We start from the raw sequence: 20,807 nt of genomic DNA, 5'->3' as shown, positions 1-20,807 counted from the left end.
TGGAGATGTATAGAGTCATATTAGGACTTTTAATGCTGAGATGAAGAAACAAAGCATTCTGGACCTAGAAGATGGATTATTCAAATGTATGGAACCAGGAGAAAGTATGCCTAGTTTTAGTCAAATATTTTAGGCAAATATTATCCCATTTGATTTGATACAAATTAACCAAAAAGCTTTGTTCCTAGTCTAATTGTGTAGCAGCAGAATTGGGTTTGGCTGTATTGGCAAAAATATAAATTCACAAAAAGGTTACAGATTGCATGGTTATTTTTTTTTACATTTTATTTTTCCTCCTGTTAGTTCCTGACAGTGCACCTGAAAATATCACCTATCGCAATATTTCATCTGGAGAAATTGAGCTCTCATTCCTTCCTCCAATAAATCCCAATGGGATCATACAGAAATATACCATCTATCTCAGAAGGAATAATGAAAATGAAGAAAGGACTATAAATACAACAAAGTTGTCACAGAATATTAGAGGTAAATTAAAAAAAAACCCTGAATATTTACAGTGGATAGAATTGATTTTTTTTTAAATTGGGAACTTTCCAGTGGGTATTTAACATATTTTTCATTTAATACTAACAATTAAAGACAACTGAAAATTTCATTCATTTATTTATTGACTCAGCACTATTCTTTATATTAGGCAACAAAGTTCTAAGGAATCATGTATAAATCAAAGTTTAACAAATAGTAAGACACAAATAAGGACTGGACCAATTACCTCGTGGATATGGGAATTTCTTTCTCTCAATGAAAAATGGATTCTTCTTTGCAACTTAGTCTTAGAGAGTAACCTAGAACATTGAGAAAGAATCCTAGAATCCTAGAATCATCCTGGTCAACATGTGTCTTCATATCACTAGACTCCTTGCAAAAGATGACATAGTTACTTCTCAAATAGAATTTACAACAAGCTATTAGAAATTTGGTTCTGCATCCTCAAGAAGCATTTGTTGTTTTTTGTTTTTTTTTTCTGTTTTCCCTTGATTTTCCCTTCAACTTTACCTTCATTGCTGGTGATAGTATGTTTAAAAGTTCTAATGCTTACTTGATTTGAATACTGAAAAATGGTTATACTTTATGCATTCCAGCTCGCTGTGATTCATATTGAATTATCCACTTCATTCCTATTTAGGGCTGAAGAAATATACTCATTATACAATTGAGGTTTCTGCAAGTACTCTTAAAGGAGAAGGTGTCCGAAGTATGCCTGTAACAATACTGACTGAAGAAGATGGTGAGTTCATTACATTTTCAATAGAAAATGTAATATGTGTCATATAGTAAAAACTATAGTATGTATGTCATATAGTAAAAACTTTTCAAAAATATGATATTGTTAGTCTATGAGGTAAGTTTTGGTCTTGTTCTGATACCAGATTTTTCAAAGGATTTCGGAGAAGCCGTGTGTGAAAAGGATACTAAATTTAGATTTACATGTAGAAAGATTCAATTAATAGTCATATAAAAATGTGTATGTGTGTGCATGCTATGTAAATATGTATACTCATCTATATGTGCATATATATGTATAGTCAGGTTTATATGTAGGAGCACTCAATGCTTGGTATAATACATTAATACACACATATGCGTATGTTTGTATATGCACTTACATATTTGTATGTATCTGTCTGTATGGAGTAGGTACATATATAGCACAGTGGTTAAAGTGTAGGATCTGTAGTCAGGAAGACTCATCTTTCTGACTTCAAATCTGGCCGCAGATATATATTATCTTTGTGACCCTGGGCAGTCACTTTAACCCTATTTGCTTCAGTTTTCTCAACTGTAAAATGAGCTGGAGTAGGAAATGGCAAATTACTTCAGTATTTTTACCATGAAAACCTCAAATGAGGTCACAAAGAGTTGGAATGACTAAAAAAAACTAAACACAAATGTATATGCATATATACATAGAATCACATAGTACAAGTAAGTTGTTTTATATAATACATATTTGAAAAAAATTTAACATGAACATTTTAGGAGCAAAAGTAAGGTGAAAACTTAAATTCTATTTTGTTTTGTTTTTATATTCAACTGATAAGTGAAGATAAATAAGTTTCCTCAGCACTAGAATGAATCTGTGCATATTTCTAGTCATGGAAAGGTCTATGAGATTCTTGAGAGGATAAAAACTATACTCTCAAGTGCCTCTCCTGCTGTATTGTAATAAGCAGTCCTGGCCAAGTCCATATTGCACAGCTACCAGTGGCCTCCCAAAGGCCATATATAAAATGTCTGGCAGCATATTTTTCTACTATTTCAAAATTTTAGTTTTGTAGAGTAGATTGAATGTTCAGGTCTACTAGCTACTTGGACTAGAGATCTCCATCATGCCTAATTATGCAAATCTATCAAATGACAATTTACTGTACTTTTAGAATATTATTCTTAAAGACATAGAACAACCCACATCTGTCTAGTTGCTTTATGACCATAAATACTTTCTCTCAAAGCCCCCCCCCCAAAAAAAAAACAGTAAGTGGCCATTGGCTATTGCTATTGGGAATCACCGGAAATGGGGATCAGTTCTTTTTTATTTTCCCCATCCCCACTTCAGGGAGATTATTTTCTCCTAACTGCATTGTTATAACTACTTACAATAGGTTAGACATAACTCAGGACAGCTAGGTGTCATAGTGGTTAGAGCATTGGGGCTTGGAATCAGGAAGACTCACCTTCGTAAGTTTAAATTCAGTCTCAGACACTTATTAGCTGTGAGATCCTGAGTAAGTCACTTACCCCTATTTGCATTAGTTCCCTCATCTGTAAAATGAACTAGAGCAGGAAATGGAAAAAAAAAACACTCAATCCTTTTTACCAAGAAAATGCCAAATGGGGTCACAAAGAGTTGGATATGACTGAAAATGACTGAACAAGACTTAGGCTTCAGGTGAGACATTTGTAGTTCATATAACAGCTAACAGAAGGAGATTTACTTGGTTATGGCTTGGAAAAGATGCTAACCTGGGGCTACAGTATTGATTCAGTTGAGTACAGCTTCTTACCTTGTGGATTCCTCTTTCCCTGGTGCTTTGCCAATCATACCTTAGGTGGTCAAAATGTAGGTGGTTTTTTTAAATACTCAGATGACTAGGGAGCCAGATCACAGATTTAATGCCCTGAGCTAATGTCTCAAAAAGCATTTCAAAATCCCTTTTAAAGAAAGGAATTACTCCTATCCACACAGAAGGGGACACTGACAGATATTTTTCCTACCATACTCTTGGATTCCATTTATATAGCTTCTCTAGAGCTATTTTAAATGCATGGTGAAAATAACTTAGGTTTTAAATTTTTTCACTGAGTATCATTAAAAGATATTCACAATAAAATACTCAAGAATGGAACCTACTGGATTGGGAGCCATTTCTAGATTTTCTAGTTCTAGTATTTCTGTTCTAGATCAGTCTGTGCCATAAACTGAGAGCTGGCATTATATAGAATTCAAAACACTATAGTTAGGGTCAGGGAGACCACGGTTCAAGCATGCTTAAAACCCTCACTGTGCATCTCTATGTTGAATTTAAGTTTACTTAGCTTATAAAATGGAGAAAATAAATTCTGTTTTACATAGTTGTGTGGCAATTAAATAGGATAATATAATGTTAACTTCTCTGTATTATCTAACTCTCTAGAACTCAGTATCCTTACCTATAATTGAATGGATGAGTGAGTGAATGACTGAAAAATAGTTTTTATTAAAGTTTTACTAGTATACTTTGGAGCTTTGAATTAATAAAACTAATTTGGAAGAGTTTTTGGAAATATACAAATGAAGTGAAGAAAACCTATTTTGACCTATTCATTACTACATATAAACCAAGAGATCATTGATAAGAGGAAAATCCCCACATATATTAAAATATTTTCACTAGCACTTTTTGTGGAATCAAAGAAATGGAAACAAAGTAGATGCCCATTTATTGGGGAATGGCTAAATCAACTATGCTATGTGAATTATTCTGTTCTAAGAAATAATAAAATAATGAATACAAAAAATATGGAAAGACCTATGATCTAATTCAGAGAGAAGTAAAGCAGAGACAAGAAAATAATATCATAATGACAGCATAAATGGAAAGACCAACCACCTCTAAATAATCATAAATCAATTTTACGGAATTTCCAAGAATAAGCTTGCCATAATTGTCTTTAATGATATTTTAAATAAATAATAGTTTACTATTATTGTTAATTATAAATATAAAAATAATTAATAAATATTAATAATATTTTAATAAACTTACCCAAGATAAGAGACAATATATACTATAAAATGCTATAAACACAATTATGCACTAAAATAAACTAAACATTATATTTTCTCAAAAATTCTTTGGTTTTATTGATGAGCATGACTTCATTAATTTCTTGCACATTTCAGTGGAACTAAATATTCATATCCTATTGTATTGACATAAAGAGAATTCTCAGTTGAAAGCAATTAATATCTTAGAAACCTGATATCTCTGAGTGATATATGGATTCTTGTGACATTCAATATTTGATAGCAGTTTTATTGTAGCGCCTGCTGCTGAGAATAACAAATCGAAAGTACTAAATACAGCTGTCACCATTTTTCTTTAGTTAGTGTTCTGAATTCAATAAATCCCTGTTCAGAAAAAATCTGTCATTACTAACATGATAGAAATACATCTGAGACTGTTCAGAAAAACAAAATGCAATAAAACTAAAAATAAATAGAAAATAAATCAGGTAACAGTTCCATTTAACTGGCAGGAATACTGTGTAGAGGGCTCTTATCTCTAAGTTACTCAATTTGACTGCTCAGAGATCAGTACAAAGGTTCTACAGATTTTTATAAAGTCATGTTTCTGTTGCTCATTTGCATTCCTGATTGCCAGAATGAACTGAAGTTAAAGCTTGCATAATTTTTTACCTTCAGATTTTAAATAATTAAGGTGATATTTTACTATTTTAAATCAACATTATGTTGTTTATAATAGTTATAATAAGTATTAAGGAAAAAAATGACCTTTTGAGCTTTCACAATGCTCACATAGTATTGGTTATCAGTAATTAACTAAATTTAAATGTAGTTTTTGGTATATTTAATTTTAACAAAAAGTAACAATGTCATATCCTGTGTGTTACAATATTTTTTCAAAATATATAAGCAGAAGATCATTTAAAGCAACCCAAGTCTTTGTTAATCATCTGAAGGAAAATAAAAAGTTGACTATCAGTTCTTTGATATATTTTATTTGATTATTTCATGATAAAATGTTACTTCTGAACTCCATGAATGTTGGTGATTTAGTGAAGAGGGTTTCTTATCATTTTGTAATTTTAATGACAAATGGCTAAAACAATGTTTCCTGTTTGAAAAAGACAATAGATTTAATAATGGAGATAGGATTATGGGTTTTCCATTTATTGCTTCTTAGACATATTTCTGTATAATATTTTTTTCTACACTAGAAAACCATCTCACTGTTTTTTACATTTATTCACACCACTAAAAATTTCTGCATTTATTCAAAGTCCAAAAAATTAGCTAAATGTACTTAATGGGTGAATCACTGTGACAAGCCCATTACTCTCTTTTTCTATGAAATATTTTTTTTCCATTGAATCACAGAAACAGATGTTTTAATACCACCATGCAAAATCTTGCTTTATTATTTTTTAAATAAGTAAACAAGTCTGAAAACCATGCCCTTGGACTGAGCTGATATAGAAGTTTCATTTAACACAATACCAGAGTGGGAAACAAATCAAAGATTTTCATTTTAACCTCATCTTCCAGATATGATGCTTAATTGCACATTGTATCCCTCATTTCTTTTTTTCAGCTCCTGGTTCTCCTCCACGAGATTTCTCAGTAAAACAGTTGTCTGGTGTCACGGTGAAGTTGTCATGGCAACCACCCCTGGAGCCAAATGGAATTATCCTCTATTACACAGTTTATGTCTGGTAAAACCTCTTTTTTTTTTTTTTTTCCTGCTGTTTCTGATGCTTCTTCCTTTTTTATATTTTTTTGGAATCAGTTCTAAGAGCGAATATTAATCTGTAACACAATAGGAATTCAGTTTTTTTCTTTCAGAGCCTTTTGGATAATATATTGGGAATAAGCTTATTTATCTGAATTTATTTATTTTTATAAAATGAAATTTTCAATTTTTCAGATAGAAATTACTGAGTTTCTTAATCTCTGTACTGTTTTTATAAATAGTTCAGAAGATTTTAGATTTAGAACTGGAAGGGGCTTTTGGGTTCATGGAGTTTAAATGGAGTACAAAACATTCTAAGTAGCCATGTAATGTAATGTATTATTAAAAAGGCCAGCCTTGTAGTTAGAGAAACCTGGGTGCAAATGGTGGCTCAGATATCTGTTGTATGACTTGGAACAAGTCATTTCATTTCTCTGGGCTTCAGTTTCCTCATCTATAAAATGAGGAGATAAGATGAGCTGATTTCTAAGATCTCTTCCAGGTCCAGATGTTGGATCCTATAATTGTAGAACAGTTGCTGAGACAAAGTGATGAGGCTTCAACCCAACAAAACAAATGTCATACAACAAAAATAATGATGAGATTTCAGTTTCATGCTTTAAGAACACTTGATAATAACAATATGGCCTATTATGTGCCAAACACTTTATGAATATTATTTCATTTAATTGCACAATATTCATGAGAGACAAGTAATATTATAATCCTCATCTTATAGATGAGAGAACTGAGGCCGAGATAAAGTGACTATCCCAGGTTAGCGCAGCTAATAAATATATAATCAGATTTGAGTCTTCTTTACTCCTGATAGAGAATTCTATCCCCTTGTCTCTTAGCTATCCTTAAGCAACAGGATAAATAGATAGAAAACTAAGATTTCTAAACAGAAAAAAATCAATTTACTACACTATAAAAAACAAACAAAAACACAATTCACTTTTTAGATCATTTAACTATTGTTTCCTCTGTTTTTTGCTTGTTTTTGGCCTTGTCCTATCAAATTACTTCCACTAATGCTGATCAGCATCTTTATAATCTTTTGTAACTCTTTGTAAACTAGGACACAGGTAATATTGGGTGATTTGTCCCTGGTTACATGACTATGTACAAGACTTGAAACAAGATTTTCCAGATTTGCATTATCACACTGAAACTTGGTTCAGTAGTGAATTTAAAATAAGCTTTTTATAAGTAATGAAACACTTTTTAGGCTTGAATCTATTCCTTAAAGTGACATATACTTGTAAGAAAAAATATTTTTTGCTGTCAAAGGGGTGAAGCCACTTTACTTTGTTTCAGTGATAATATAAGGAAGGAATTCTAATAGTGGTCTCTTTAGAGTGTATTACTTAGAGTTGTGAATTTGGAGCGAGAGACTCACAGAATCATGGCTTTATAATTTACACAAAATGTAAGGCATTCATTGCATGAGGAAGGGGAGGAGTATCATCTTGCCAGTGGGTATCCATGTCAAGGGATTAACTTTATTCTGCTTGGCTCCAGAAGTCAGAACTAGAAGCAGTGGAAAAAGTTAAAGAGAGGTAAACTGAAGCTTGATATGAGAGGAAAGCCCCAGCTCTTAAGGGCATTTGCTAACAAAGTTAAAATGAATTGGTAAAAAATAAGAGAAGGGAAAAGATAGAAAGCCAGTTTAAGAGGCAAAAAGATCTAGGTTTAAGATGTGCTTCAAACACATAAATATTTGCTTCTGGGTAAGACATTTAACCTCTGATGGTCTCCCATGGTTCTCTAGGGTTATGAATTACTGAGAAGATGCTTACAGGTATTGGTAGGCAACTTTCCACCTGGGAGTTGAATACTTTGATAATATCATGTGCTCACTGCCTCAGAAAGTATGATGGTAGTAGGTTTGTTCATTATTTTAAGGTTTCAAGCAGATATTGGAAATGGTGCAGGCAGGGTACAGATAGGTAGGACTGACTGGCTTTCTTCCAATTCTGGCATTTTGTAATTACTAGAAACCTCCAAGGTTTTTTGATATGCAGGAAGACAGTACCCTATGTGGCAGATATCTTTATGTAATATATTTCTTAGGAGCAAGCATTTGTGGTATTTTGAAGAGAGAGAGAGAGAGGGGCAGAATATGATTATTGTTTGGCCCAAATTTATTATATTAGAATGTTTCCTTTAGATGACATTAAATATATCCTTTTGATACTCAACTTAAATTCTAGACTTTTCCTATGACATCTTATGTTATAGCCATTTTGAGATAAGCATATGATTTCAGTTTTGGGAAATACTCTGGGAGCTATAAATAAATCCATTTTATTATTGGGTCTGGAAGAAACATTTCAATCTTTTGCTTTATTGTTTCACTCAGTATCCTTGTGACTTTGCAAATCACCCATTTCTGGCCACCATCCTGTATGTGCCATCTCCCACCATGAAAATGTAAGCTCCTTAAGGACAGACACTGCCACATTTTTGGAATTGTAACCCTAATGCTAGGTGAATTTATGGGCAACTTCATGCTCAGTATGAAAAGCACTACATTTGGAGATTGAGAACATATTTTCAAATTCTAGATATGTGATCTAGAACCTTAGGGATCTTGGTGAAATCATATCCTCTGGTCCTCAGTTTTCAAATCTGTAAAATCAATAAATTTAGATGGACTCTAATATACTTTCTGTGTCAAAGCCTATAAAGTGTTTTAGCTTTATAAGATCTGCTAAAACTTGGTTATTCTATTGTCATAGTCATTATGGAACCCGAGAAATTTCTGTGCCTCAATGAGATATTGGAACAGTATCTTAGAGAGACTGTACAATCTAGTTGGAAAAACAAAATTTGAATTAAAGGCATGGGTGATCCTATGAGACAAGTAAAAATTTTGTTTCCCATTCCTTTGTAGGTCAAATATTTGCATAGGCTAAGTATCTGATGCAAAGAGGACCTTGAATGAATAATTAAATTGGGATGGGGTAATTTAGAAAGCTTCTTAGAAAAAATGAATTTGAATTTATTTTCAGAATGATGTATGATGGACAGGAATTCAAAATGTTGGATGGACAACTGGATGGAAAAACTGGGTAGAAAATTTCACTTGACAGAATGGCAAATACAAAGGCAAGGAAATAAGATGGGACCTTGTGTACAGGGACTGGTGAAACCTTGCAGAGCTGAAAATGAGAAAAATATATTGGAAGAATGAAAGACAAAAGAGAAATAGAAGAAAAATGACAAATTACTATATTTGGAGACGGGAAACTTGAATTATTTTCTGACTCTGATTCTTTTTACAATTGCCTAGGATATATCATTAGTTAGATGACATTTGTTGGATCTGCTACTCTGGATTTTCAAATAAAATTTTGAAAAATTATTTGCCAACTTTTGTTTTGAGAAGCATCAGCTTATGTCTGAGAAGAGGAAAAAATTATGGTTCTAGACAAAAAAATCTACTTTTAGAAGAGTTGATGTGGTTGATTCCTAACAAAATAATGAGTTCTTCACAGCAGATAAGACTAGTCCTATTCTTGATATTAATAAGAGATCAATCAATCACAGAATAATAAACACAAAGACAAAACTATGCTTATATTCAAAGGATTTAAAATCTATTGAGGAAATAACATAGTTTGTGCAAATAAATACAAGGGTTTTTTGATGTTGTTGTTTATTTGTTATTGAAAAGTTATTACCAGATGAGAGATGGGAGGATTAGGAAAGCTTTCACAGAGAAGGCTATATTTGAATATTTTTTAAGGAAATAAGGATAAGAGACAGGCAGTTCAAAGCTTTAGAGAAGAGAAATGGCATATCATGTGTGAATAACAGCAAGAAATCCATCTTTCCCGGAATATAGTATGCAAGAAAATGTAGTGATGTATACTAAGATTGAAAAGTTAGGTAAAGTTGATGATGTGAAGGAGGTTAAAAAGTAAACAAACCATCTTATATTTGATTGTAGAAGCAATAAAGATCCCATGGAATTTATAGGGGGTTGACAGGGTCAGATTTGCAATTTAGAAAATTTACTTGGATAGCTATGTGGAGAATGAATTGGAAAGCAGAAAAAAGAAGTAGGGAAATCAGTCAGGAAAAGAACTTTGTTTAACCCTTCTCATTGAAACAATGTGAGAGATATTACTATGCGAAATGGTAGTATTTTTATATTATTACTATTATTTACTTTATTATTATTCAGTTGATAACTGTTTCTTAAATTCCCAGCAGTGAGAAATTTTGAGCCTTATTGCTATGATCTCATCTCAGTCAAATGCATGTTAACAGAGTACTTTCAAAACATTGATTGTTTTTTGGCTTAAAGATTTTATTGTATTCCACCAAAATGAGATCTGCTCTGGTTAGTTATAGTTCTTAGTTATTCCATAAATATATCCTCCAAAATATCAAATGTTATGTCTGAATTTCCCTTACATATGGAAGAATGCCCATTACTAAATGGAGAAAAAGAAGGAACTGCCCCCACATCATCTCCCATAGCTCTGTTTATCCTAGGCTTCACAGAGACAATTGATGTCCTTGAGCCAACAGCAGCCAGACAGACATAGACTAAGATAATGGAATAGATTGTAAAGAATTATTAAACTGCCCTCTGTTGCCACAGAGAATAGTGGGTTTATGAAGAAAATATTATCCTATCCAAGATATCCCAGAAGTCTTAAGCTTTAAATGCTTAATATTTAATAGCTTAAAAGTGCACTAAGACTTCTAAAACACATTCTATAATAAAGAAAATTGAACATCATTTCCCCTTCTTTTCTCATTATCCCTGAAATTTTGTCAGTCCGCTAGCATATTATTACTAGACTGACTTTTAAGTACTGCTATATCAATTCTTAAAATTGATTATCTTTTTTATTATTTAGGTATCCCCAACAAGAAAATTCTCTGGGAGGGAATCCCAAGCTTTTATAGCAGCAGTAGCTATCTGTGCATAAGCTGTTGTGGGATAATTAATCTGGACTGAATTCTCTCCATACTGACCTTCACCAGCTAGGTGGTCAAAAGTGATTTGTATATTAACTCCTGTTTGCCTATTGCATCTGGCTTGAATCCTTCATAATTCATGATACTCTGAAAGCCACAACAAGTTTTGTCCAGGTTCTAAACATGTCCTTGATATGGATTTCCAGTGACTGGGGGTTAGGATTTCTATAAGCCGAACAGTCTAGTAACATCTTAACATAAGATGATGTAGCCCCATAAAGAGTGCAACCTTTTTTCAAATCCTTAATTTTTTTTTCCAAATCAAAAGGAGTGTATCTTCTTCTTTTTTGACCTGAAGAGTCAAGCTCTTCAATCACAGGGTATGCATGTATTAAATCAGATCCATCCTGTCCTTCATTTTTTTCTTTAACCAATGCTTTTTGTAATCTTGTCATAGGCTGCTTCATAAGTGGTTCTATTTGTGTCATTGCCTCTCTTCCTCCTCCTTCTCTCTCTACTCGTGAAGGATTAATTAAAGGAGGTAGGTCAGGGGATGAGGAATAACCTAATTTCTTCTGATGTGAAGTATCACACTCAAAATTGTACTTAACTCCATTCTTTTCTGATTCTTCATCCTTTTCACCTAGTTTAGTTGGCTCTTCCCCCTCCTACTCTTTCATCTTTTTCCTTATTCTATAACTTATATGATTTCCTAAAGGAAGTTGTATTAAATTATATGTATTAAGTGTGTCTTTGGAAATTGAGTCAGGTCCATTTTCACTGTAGAGTTGACATAGTTGTTCTCTTACTAATTTCCACTCCTCTAGATCCAATTCTTTTCCCATAGAGAATCAAGGAGATGTGTACTGTACAGTTTCTAAAAGTTCAGTATTTGCTCCCAAATTATAATCAAATCTTGGCTTTTCATAAGTCTGACAATGCTCTCTACACATTTTCCTTGTAGAGAAAAAGAAGGCTGTTTTCTAAACATCTGCCCCATTGTAACTGAAATACTGTTTTAGCCCTTTAACAAAGTTTCCTTGTTGTATTCACCCTAATTTCTGGGTCACATATGAAGGTTCTTAGCCCCACATTGGGCGCCAAAATGTAATATTTTCTTCTCTAAAATATAATGTTCTCTGAGAGCAGGTTTCTTGGGGGGCTTCTGGAGGCAGCCTTAGTTTCAGCTCAGTGTAATAATCACCTCAAATGCAGCCAGAAATTAAAGTTCAAATCCTTTATTTTCTCCTTCAAAGTCTTGTCTCTTTTCCTGGGGCCTGGTTAGCTTTAATAGAAGCCTATCTCTCTCCTTGGTTCTGAGAGCTTAAGCTGCCTTCTCTGCCTTGTGAATCTCCTCAACTCAATCCTGGCTTGTGAATCTCCTGAAGTGCATCCTGGTTGAGGCTCCTAGCTTATATATGCTCTCTCAAAGATGTGAATCTTGTGGAATTATAGTAAGTACTAAGTACATCTAGAGAACTGTTAAGCACCCTGCTAAACAACCATTGTCTCTATCAACTCCACTGACTTAGCACCTACCTTGTAAGAATTCTAACACAAGCTATAAGTTTATTTTTATGAATTTGATATACTTAATGTTTCTACTCCTTGCGAGAGTGAAGATCCTAATCTATTCCCACCTTTTAAACTTGTGTATTTCTTGTCTATGTCTTTCTGAAAAAATCTCCAAAGAGGAGGACCATTTTACTGAACTGGAGGCCAAGAATAAACATAATTAAAGTGTTAAAAAAGAACTTAGGGGAGGCCAAGAATAAACATAATTAAAGTGTTAAAAAAGAACTTAGGGGAGGCCAAGAATAAACATAATTAAAGTGTTAAAAAAGAACTTAGGGGTCATCTGATCGAAACAAGATCCCCAAAAGGAATCCCTACAAAGGAATCTCCACTACAGAATACCTGACAAGTGATCAGGAAGCCTCCATCTTTACCCAAGAAGGGGGAACCTACCAACTCTCAATTTATTGTTTTGCATGTCTGTTTTTAGGAAATGTTCCCTTGCATCAGGGTTAAATAGTGTTGTTATCTCTGAGTCAAAAATATTAAGTTTAATTATTTAATGATGATAAGTAATAATGATAATTATTAATAATAATATTCAAAAATGTTAAAATAAAATATTTTATATAGTGCTTTAAAGTTTACACAATGCTTTATAAACATTATTTCATTTAATCCTTACAACAATCTTGTGTGGTGCATGCTATTTTATTCAACACATTTTGCAGGTGAGGAAACTTAGATTAAATGATTTACCCTCCTCTTTTCCTTCCTTCCTTCCTTCATTCCTTTGTTCATTCATTTGTTCCTTCCTTCCTTCTTTCCTTCCTTCTTCCTTTATTCCTTCCCTCCCTCCCTCTTTCTTTTCTTCCTTCATTCCTTTGTTCATTCCTTTGTTCCTTCCTTCCTTCCTTCCTTCCTTCTATTTGTTTCTTTCCTCTTTTTTTCACTATTATATTTAAATAGATTTGGTTGGAATATGTATAATAAGACATTATTTATTCCTTTACATCTTTATCCTTTCTACTACCTTGGAATTTTTTTTTTAAAAGTTCTAACCATTCAATCTTTGATCTTTGATTTAAGATCATTGATCTTAGTAAAAACATAAATAACCAGATATTTCTAGTCTGTTAGTATGGTGTCCATTTCACTGGGCTTTTAAAAAATAGTAATTGGTGTTTGTCAGGTCTAGGATCTTTTGACTATCTTAGTTATTAATGTATTCATCATAGAGTATGAATTTTGCATAAAATCTAGCTGAGCCAAGGAATTTGCAGGTAACAAGCAGAGTTTAAATGAAACAGATCTGCTTACATTTCTTTGAAGATGATTTCTCTTAATTTACAATAATAGAACCACCATATTTGTATTATACCAATTTATTATATGATATATAAGGAAGTAGATTTAACTACTAATTAAACTAAAAAACCAACAAGGTAATTTATATTGATATTTTCTTGTAGTATCAACAGCAGCGATAACAATATTTTTTATCTATATTTAACATATTTTAATGTGAGATTTTTGATGTGAATATACCATAAGTAGTTTATTTTGTGGCATTATCATAGTTTATCTGGAGTTGAATTCGATTAGCTATTCATAGTATTTTGATTACCTGTGACAAATGAAATGAGTATAGAATTGGGTTAGAGTTACTAGATCAGATTATTTTGCCTCGAGAGTGGTAAATGCAGCATAAAAATTATTTAAAGATCCTATAGTATGGCAAAAGTGATAGTAAAGAAAGCTGTCACCACTACATCTAATAAAGTTATGCCCAATGAAACTGTTGACAGTTGGGTCTCATTTGGCTGATCCAATCTGTCTACAATCTCATGCACTGATTCGATAATTTTTCATTATAATGAACTTTTCAACTATTTTTCAATTAAAAATCTAATTTTTAAAGAAGTTTAACTGCTTCTGTGGGAATAAAACAAAGCCTGGGAATACAAAGACCTTTCTGCTGGCCTATAAGCTCCTTTAGGGCAGGAATATGCATCCTCTATAATGCTTACTAGAGTGTTTTGCAAATAGTAATATCTCAACAAGTATTTGTTAAATGAATGAAAGACTGAAAAATAACTGAAATCTATTCTTTTAGTAATCATTGATAATGTCCTTCAAAATCATTGAAAACAAAAGTTCATTTTCAAAATCATCAAATAAAGGCTCTGTACAAAATATATATTTTAACTTACACATATTTTAAAACTGTAGAAATAAAGTTTCTATAATACCTAGAATGAGAGATATAATTCCATAAGGCATAAGCAATGCTTGTCCCAATGAAATGTAACCTACTTGGAGTTATATGTTTTTTGGTTCATGTCTCTTTAACCCCAGTCCTGAATACAATGTCTTAGATACAATATCTACTTAACATTATCAGATGAATTTAGTGTAGATGATTTTAGAGGTAGAAGCAAGGGTGTACTAATAAATGTTTAATAATTGACTCAACAAAATGATAAATCAAGCCTGATTTGTAGTGTTTGACAATTTCTGAAATGTAAATAAATATTCATACAGAAAATGTAACAATCAGTGCTTGAGATAGCTACAGTGAACCCTGACTGGAAAAGAACTAAAAGATCATTTAATTCAAACTGTGTATTTTCTAAATAAGAAAATTGAAACCTCCCAATTTGTTAAATTATTTGCTCCAAGTTAACACTCAGTAAGGACAGGGTTGGCATTCAAACTCTGAGGCTTTTAAAATCAAAATTGTTACCACTTCAGAAATCCACTTGTGCAGTTCACAATCCATTCAATCCTTGCCATCCTGTGTAACTCTTGCCCATGCCTTTCCATAAATCTTCCTTTTTGGTTTCACCCAATGTGTCAAAGGATGGGAGTGTTCTTTAGATCTCTTGCCCTTGTGTGTATATCAGTAGAATACATTATCAGTTGCCTTATCCTTCATTTTTGTTTCATGATTGATTTACCTCCTTTCTTGGTCCTGCATCTCCCTGATGCTATATTACACCATGCTGCACAATTCTTCACTGCTAATGTATTTCAGGCCACTCACACTCATCATGTACCTTTCCTTCCAAAATCTAATCTCTTCAGATTCCATGATTCACAGTCACACAGTATTGTCAGAATAATATTGATATTAAAAGATGGGCCTTTATTTCAGGGAGGGATGGAAATCATCAAAACAAGTATAGAATTTTCCAAAGGAAATTTATTCAATCAATCAAACATTTATTATATATCTGCTATATACAATGCACATGATAGGAACTTGGGGTATAAAACCAATATTTAAAAGATTTCTTTGGAGCCTATTTCCTATCAAGTCTATCTAGCCTTATTTCTTTCTTTGGTTTAATTGTAGGACTTACTCATTGTTTACTTGAAATAGGTTAAAAAATAGCATCTATAAAATCCAATGCCTTATTTTGTTGTTAAGCAAACAGGTTGAAAGAAATAAGCAAGATTTGTACTTGAGTTTCCTTATCTTTAATGTTGTACTTGAAAATAATCAACTTAAATTACTTTAAAAATATTTTATAGAAAAAAAGCTGTACTAAAATCTAAAATGTGTTATAAAGCAGTGGTCTTCAAAATCATTTGGTACTGGTTAATAAATAGGATAGTTGATAAGGGGAATAAGTTCAGTTCACAAGAAAAATAGTCAATGATTTAGTAATCAAGTTTTTGATTAAACCCAAAGATCCCAGCTTCACTATTTGGTGTAAGAATTCACTATTTGACAAAAATTACTGCAAAAATTGGAAAACAGTTTGGCAGAAACTAGTCATTGACCAACACCTAATACACTATACCAAGATAAGGTCAAAATGGGTTCATGATTTAGACAGAAAGAGTGATATTATAAACAATTTAGAAGAACAAAGAATAGTCTACCTCTCAGATTTTTGGAGAAGGAAGGAATTTATGACCAAAGAAGTAGAGTACAATATGAAAGGTAAAATGGATAATTTTGATTATGCTAAATTAAAAAGGATTTGTACAAACAAAACTAATGTAGCAAGATTAGAAGGGAGCAGAAAACTGGGAAAAATCTTTATAATCAAGGGTTCTGATACAGGCCTCCTTTCTAAAATATATAGAGAATTTACCCAAATTTAAAAGAATATAAGTCATTCTCCAATTCATAAATGGTCAAAGGATATGAAGAAAACAATTTTCAGATGAAGAACTTTAAACCATTTCTTGTCATATGAAAAAATTCTCTAAATCACTATTGATTAGAGAAATGCAAATTAATACAACTCTAAGGTACTACTATACACCTCTCAGATTAGCTGAGATGACAGGAAAATATAGTGATAAATGTTGGAGGGGATGTGGGAAAACTGGGACACTAATACATTGTTGGTGGAGTTGTGAACAAATCCAACCATTCTGCAGAGCAATTTGGAACTATATCCAAAGGACTATCAAACTTTTGATCCAGCAGTGTTTCTACTGGACAGTATCCCAAAGATCATAAAAAAAGGAAAAAGGACCCACATGTGCAAAAATGTTTGTAGCAACTCTTTCTAGTGGCAAGGAACTGGAGACTGAATGCATACCCATCAGTTGGAGAATGGCTGAATAAATTATGGTATATGAATGTTATGGAATATTATTGTTCTATAAGAAATGATTAGCAAGGTGATTTTGGAAAGGCTTAGTAAGATTTACATGAACTGATGGTAAGTGCAGTGGCTAGAACCAGGATAACATAGCAACAACAAGATTATATAATGATTAATTCTGATGGACTTGGCTCTTTTTAACAAGGAAGAGATTCTGGCCAATTCCAGTAGATTTTTGATGGAGAGAGCCATCTGCATCCAGAAGGAGGATTATGGGGACTGATTATAATTCACAACATAGTTTATCCCCATTTTTTTGTTGTTTGTTTGCCTTTTGTTTTTGTTTTTCTTTCTCATGTTTTGATCTGATTTTTCTTGTGTAGCATGATAAATGTGGAAATACGTATAGAAAAAAATTGTACATGTTTAACACATTGGATTACTTGTTGTTTACAGGAGGGGTTCAGGGAGGGGAGGGATAAAAATTTGGAGCACAAGATTTTCTAAGGATGAATGTTTAAAAACTATCTTTGAATATATTTTGAAAATGAAAAGTTATTATTTAAAAATATTTTGTAATGCATGATTTTTTTGCCAATTCTTTTTAAACTCCACCCCATTTATACTAAATTAATGAAATTCAAATTGTGCAATTTGGTAACTTACAATTGTTAAACTCAGGAAATTTTGTATGTGATTTTTATTTATTTATTGTACTTTAAGCAGATATGTAATTACACACGCATGCATCTTTCTCTTTAGGGATAAATCATCTCTAAAAGCTATTAATGTAACTGAAACATCACTGGAATATGCAGATTTGGAAAATAATATTAAATACAATGCTTATGTCACAGCAAGCACAAGATTTGGTGATGGAAAAATTAAAAGTAACCTCATTAGCTTTAGGACGCCAGAGGGAGGTAAGTTCTTATGAAAATAATTTAATGAAAAATGTAATTCTGTAGAGAAAGAAAAAGGATCATATGTCAAATCCCAACTAATTTTTTATTTTATTTTAAGCGGCACTAAAGCCCAAGATCTAATACACACAACTGTATAACATTAAATTTTATTTAGATCTATTGCATATTTTCTTCTGTCCTTTATTTATATATTGTATAACCCCATAATTATTTTCTTAATTAGGTCTTCACATGACAATGAGCACTAATCTTACTGCAATGTTGCCCTCTGGATTCTAGGCAATGGCTGTTAGTGGGAACAGTGTTTGATGAGTTTCCTCTGTTATTTGTAGTAGGAAACCCCAGTTATATTATTGAGAGACATGATCTGGCTTAGACTGAATTTTTTGATGTATTACTATAGTGTCCCACTCCCAATTCTTCAGTTCTGCTGACTTCTCCTCTCCAAAAGTGAAAAAAATAGCTTTATCAAGTTTATTTCATTCCTTTAGTAGACTTGATAAAAATGCATCTATCATTTTTAACATAAACAAAGATTAAAAACAACAACATTGAAATTCTAGCCATCTATAATGTAATTACCAATGTTCAGGGAGATAAGTATTGTTTGTGTTTCTTCAGCACCCAGTGATCCACCAAAAGATGTCCATTATGCAAATCTCACTTCCTCATCAATAATTCTTTTTTGGGACCCTCCTTCAAAGCCCAATGGGATTATACAGTATTACTCTGTTTATTATCAAAATAATTCAGGTACTTTTATGCAGGTAAGACTTTGTTTTTTTTTTTTTTTTCTTAACTTTATCCCCATTCCTTTACTTTCTATCAGTGATAGAACTAATGATTTTTAGTAAAGAAAGCTGTTTGGGCTTATACTTATAATTAAAATTCTATTTTTTTGGGGAAAATCTATTCCTACCAAAAAAATAAAATGTGATATTTAGACACATATTTCCTTATATTTGGTATGAATTATAATTTAAAGAAGCAATATGTCGCTTTAGTATATTTGACAAAATATTATTTTCTAAAATACTATACTTATGGTTTAAATAAATAATATTTATTAATAAAATATTTTTATGACAACTATTTTTTGCCTTACTGAATGCTTCTTAGATTATCTGTAGTTTCTTGTTGTCCATAACCAATGTCTTCAGCCCTCAATTTAAATGAATAAAAGTAAGCACTTATCATCTGTAAAGTGCCTGTGTAAATAGTGCCTAAATATGCCTTTAGGAGCTGCATAGATCACATTCATTTTTGCAAAAAAAAATTGCCACTTGATATTTATCCAATTTTGACACATTTAGTTTTTATTAACTTCTTTTAAGAATGCTTTGAAGTATGTGCTCACCACAGAATTGCACAAAGTGGTCACATAAAAAAAGATACTAGGAGATACAGATTTATATTTTTCAAGGATTATTTTTTTCCATTTCCTCCTTCTAGAATTTGTCTTAAGAATAATATAAATGTATGCATATTTATTCAAAGAATTTGGAATAATGGTATAAAAGTGATATATAGATTGAATGGTGGACAATTAGCAAAGATTGATGAAAACAATGACAACTAAAAGAGTACAATATTCTTGTTAAGGTTTTATAGCCTTGTTAGGCCATTTAAAATCTCATTCTGATAAATACCATCTTCTTCAGAGCTCTGATCTTCATTGTGTGTTTCATTAATAATCATTCATGAAACTTGTGGCCTAGCATTCTCATTTGATAGATGGGGAAACTGAGGCTGACAGAAGTAAAGAGACTTGGCACACAAGTGGCTAATAGTATAGTTGAGAGTAAGTGCTTTCTAGGCATGGAGGTAACCTGGACAAAAATAGGGAAATGAGATGTGGATTATCAAGTTCAATAATCTCATTAAGTTAGTTTGGTTGAAATACAGAGTATAGAAAAGGGGAAATAATGTGAAATAATTCTAGAAAAATAAGTAACTATGTTATTATGAAAGATTAATTGTGCATATTACCACAGAATAAGACAATCACAAATTCTGCCTCTAATACTTATTAGTCAAATTAAAGGAGCCATATCCATTTATGTGAAAAATGAGAGGCTAATAATGACATTTCTTAGGATTATTGTGAGGATAAAATGAGATAATATATGTTAAATGCTTTGTTAACCTTAGCAATATAAATATGATCCAATGTTATTATTCTATCAAAATATTTATAGACTAATTGATTAAAAATTGTACAAAATAATTGATTTTCGTGGTCAAAGTTTATGAATTCCCAGGATTGAAAAAAATGTTGACCCATGGTAAATTTTAAACTACAGGAACATTTTGTAGTATACACTATTATTTTCAAAAGTATACATTCAAAAGTATTTACAAAAGTCTACATGCAATCAAGAACAAGTCATCCTAAATAACCACAAACATTTGTGTTTATATTTCAGAATTTTACTCTGCATGACATAGTCAGTTTCTCTGACAATATGACAATATCTGCAGTAATAGAAAATTTGGCAGTATTCAGCTACTATGTATTTTGGGTGACAGCAAGTACTTCAATGGGAAATGGAAACAAAACCAGTGATGCAATTCAAGTGTACACAGATCAAGACAGTATGTAAACTGAGATATACATTTAATTTAAAAAATATATTGAACTTCAGAGATTTAAGTTGATTTCAATAGCTTTTGCAAACTATCTCTATTAGTTGTCAAGTTTTTTTTTGAATATTTAGGTTACAAGTAAGTTTATAAATCACTAATTAAAATATTACTTTAAAATACATTATATATTGCTGTGAAAGTATTATTCTGTTCATTTTTCAGCCTCTTGAAATGTTTTTCAAAATCAGAAGATTTATTGATTTGCAAAAATACTAGTACTCTGTACATGATGGTTA

The 20,807-nt window shown here is 31.9% G+C and overlaps 1 protein-coding gene across 1 annotated transcript in view; it reads left to right on the top strand.

Moving 5' to 3' along the window:
- PTPRQ (protein tyrosine phosphatase receptor type Q) overlaps nt 1–20,807 on the top strand; it is a 313,790-nt gene that overhangs the window by 127,464 nt on the left and 165,519 nt on the right. Inside the window, exons 34-39 of the mRNA XM_031941204.1 lie at nt 304–486; nt 1,148–1,249; nt 5,838–5,958; nt 17,762–17,922; nt 18,547–18,692; nt 20,352–20,520. Coding sequence (XP_031797064.1) covers nt 304–486; nt 1,148–1,249; nt 5,838–5,958; nt 17,762–17,922; nt 18,547–18,692; nt 20,352–20,520 — 882 coding nt within the window. The remainder of the gene's footprint in view (nt 1–303; nt 487–1,147; nt 1,250–5,837; nt 5,959–17,761; nt 17,923–18,546; nt 18,693–20,351; nt 20,521–20,807) is intronic.

The sequence above is a fragment of the Sarcophilus harrisii genome, chromosome 5, assembly GCF_902635505.1.
Source record: "Sarcophilus harrisii chromosome 5, mSarHar1.11, whole genome shotgun sequence".
NCBI classification, from domain to species: Eukaryota; Metazoa; Chordata; class Mammalia; order Dasyuromorphia; family Dasyuridae; genus Sarcophilus; species Sarcophilus harrisii.
Note: the sequence above shows the minus strand (reverse complement) of the source record. Positions and strands in the feature narration are given on the sequence as shown.